The 2,500-nt window shown below is 46.0% G+C and overlaps 2 protein-coding genes across 9 annotated transcripts in view; both read right to left on the minus strand.

Annotated features, from left to right (window-relative positions):
• LOC117460575 (killer cell lectin-like receptor subfamily B member 1B allele C) overlaps positions 1-2,500 on the minus strand; it is a 461,418-nt gene that overhangs the window by 110,360 nt on the left and 348,558 nt on the right. The window lies entirely within an intron of this gene.
• Positions 1-2,500, minus strand: part of mef2d (myocyte enhancer factor 2d) — a 159,617-nt gene that overhangs the window by 61,218 nt on the left and 95,899 nt on the right. For 6 of the 8 annotated variants that reach the window (XM_071206008.1, XM_071206007.1, XM_071206010.1 and 3 more), the window contains exon 4: positions 1,601-1,738. In XM_071206008.1, coding sequence (XP_071062109.1) covers positions 1,601-1,738 — 138 coding nt within the window. Of the gene's footprint in view, positions 1-1,600; positions 1,739-1,857; positions 1,993-2,500 lie in introns of all 8 variants that reach the window. The other 2 variants (XM_071206009.1, XM_071206006.1) reach the window with 1 other exon arrangement.

Raw genomic sequence — 2,500 nt, forward strand, 5'->3', positions numbered from 1 at the left:
CTTCATGTCTCTTCTACATCAACATGTGTCCCCTCTTCTTCATGTCTCTTCTACATCAACATGTGTCCCCTCTTCTTCGTGTCTCTTCTACATCAACATGTGTCCCCTCTTCTCCATGTCTCTTCTACATCAACATGTGTCCCCTCTTCTTCATGTATCTTCTACATCAACATGTGTCCCCTCTTCTCCATGTCTCTTCTACATCAACATGTGTCCTCTCTTCTTCATGTCTCTTCTACATCAACATGTGTCCCCTCTTCTCCATGTCTCTTCTACATCAACATGTGTCCCCTCTTCTTCATGTCTCTTCTACATCAACATGTGTCCCCTCTTCTCCATGTCTCTTCTACATCAACATGTGTCCCCTCTTCTCCGTGTCTCTTCTACATCAACATGTGTCCCCTCTTCTTCATGTCTCTTCTACATCAACATGTGTCCCCTCTTCTCATGTCTCTTCTACATCAACATGTGTCCCCTCTTCTCCGTGTCTCTTCTACATCAACATGTGTCCCCTCTTCTTCGTGTCTCTTCTTCATCAACATGTGTCCCCTCTTCTTCATGTCTCTTCTACATCAACATGTGTCCCCTCTTCTTCATGTCTCTTCTACATCAACATGTGTCCCCTCTTCTTCATGTCTCTTCTACATCAACATGTGTCCCCTCTTCTTCATGTCTCTTCTACATCAACATGTGTCCTCTCTTCTTCATGTCTCTTCTACATCAACATGTGTCCCCTCTTCTTCATGTCTCTTCTACATCAACATGTGTCCCTCTTCTCCATGTCTCTTCTACATCAACATGTGTCCCCTCTTCTCCATGTCTCTTCTACATCAACATGTGTCCCCTCTTCTTCATGTATCTTCTACATCAACATGTGTCCCCTCTTCTCCATGTCTCTTCTACATCAACATGTGTCCTCTCTTCTTCATGTCTCTTCTACATCAACATGTGTCCCCTCTTCTCCATGTCTCTTCTACATCAACATGTGTCCCCTCTTCTTCGTGTCTCTTCTACATCTACATGTGTCCCCTCTTCTTCATGTCTCTTCTACATCAACATGTGTCCTCTCTTCTCCATGTCACATGTGTCCCCTCTTTGTAACCAAATCTCTCTCAGAGGGGCGTGGGCAGGGGCTCCTTACTTTCATCTAAAGTAACAGACAGAGAATCAGCACTTTGGAAACAGGGCTGAAACAGAGGGGATTATGGGTAATGCTGCAATGATCTGTTTGGTGTTTCAGCCAATCAGAGACAGGCTCTGGATATATCTGAAACCTGTGATATATTGATGAAGAACAGAATAATAGGGGACCTTTAATTTGTCAATTACATTTGATAGACAGCTGTATCCGCCACAGACGCAGTATTTTAATTATATTCTAATACTTTGTAGTCGTTACAGAACTGAACGTTATGGTTTTGAATGTGGGGAATACAGTAGGTGGGTGAGGTAAAGGGGGGGGGAGGTGGTGGAGGTGAAGGCGAGTGCTCTGTGAGTAATAATGCCGTGGAAACAGCTGAAACCCCGGAGCGCCAGCAGCAAAATGAGGGGGGGGGGGGGCAGGGTTACACAGAGGAAATGGGGCGGGGGCGGTACTCACTGACAGCCTATAGTTCTGCATCATTTTATCAAACTCCTCGTCAATTTTTTTGTATTTCTCCTCAGTGCGGGGGGTGAGCGAGAAGGGCTCCTCGGGGTCTGGGCTCTCAGAGTCCCGGTGCTCTTTCTTGTTCAGAGCCTTCGTTCCCCAAACACAAGAAGAAGAGGAAGAAGAAGAGGAAGAGGAAGAAGAAGAAGAGGTAGATAGAGAAAGAGAAGATAGGTTAGATAAAGTGATAAAAGTGTGACGGTACTCACGCCGTAGCGCTTGAAGAGGCTGTCCAGGTCCTCCGTCTTGCGGTACTTTTCCTCGTTTAGCGGGCTTTGGTCGATGGAGTCGTCTCCGTCGGGCTCGGGGCTGTTGCAGCCGTTAAAGCCTTTCTTTCGCAACGTCTGAGGCGGGTAAAGGAGGAGAAGGAGGCACATTTACATTTCACTTTTCATGCACATATGGGGTGAACTCCTGGAGACATTGATGTACATTAGCATTAGCATTAGCATTAGCATTAGCATACTCCGTGGTTTCGTTGGAAAAATCAGTCTGACAACCAGCTCGCAGCTAACTTTATCAACAGCCATGTGTGTGTCGCTGGACAGGAAGTGGACGATGTGGTTCGAGAGCGTGTATGTTGAGAACAGCTGCCGTCAGCACACAGTAGATTCCCATACAACCAAAACAATGAGCTAGAAGATGCTAACACTGTCTATTATTGGTGTAGCTTAAATTGTGATGTACCATTTGTCATGCACATATGGGGTGAACTCCTGGAGACATTGATGCACATTAGCATTAGCATTAGCACACTCCGTGGTTTCGTTGGTATAGCCTCAGGGAAAAATCAGTCTGACAACCAGCTCGCAGCTAACTTTCTCAACAGCTATGTGTGTGTCGCTGGACAGG

This window comes from Pseudochaenichthys georgianus, chromosome 16 (genome assembly GCF_902827115.2).
Source record: "Pseudochaenichthys georgianus chromosome 16, fPseGeo1.2, whole genome shotgun sequence".
Lineage (NCBI taxonomy): Eukaryota > Metazoa > Chordata > Actinopteri > Perciformes > Channichthyidae > Pseudochaenichthys > Pseudochaenichthys georgianus.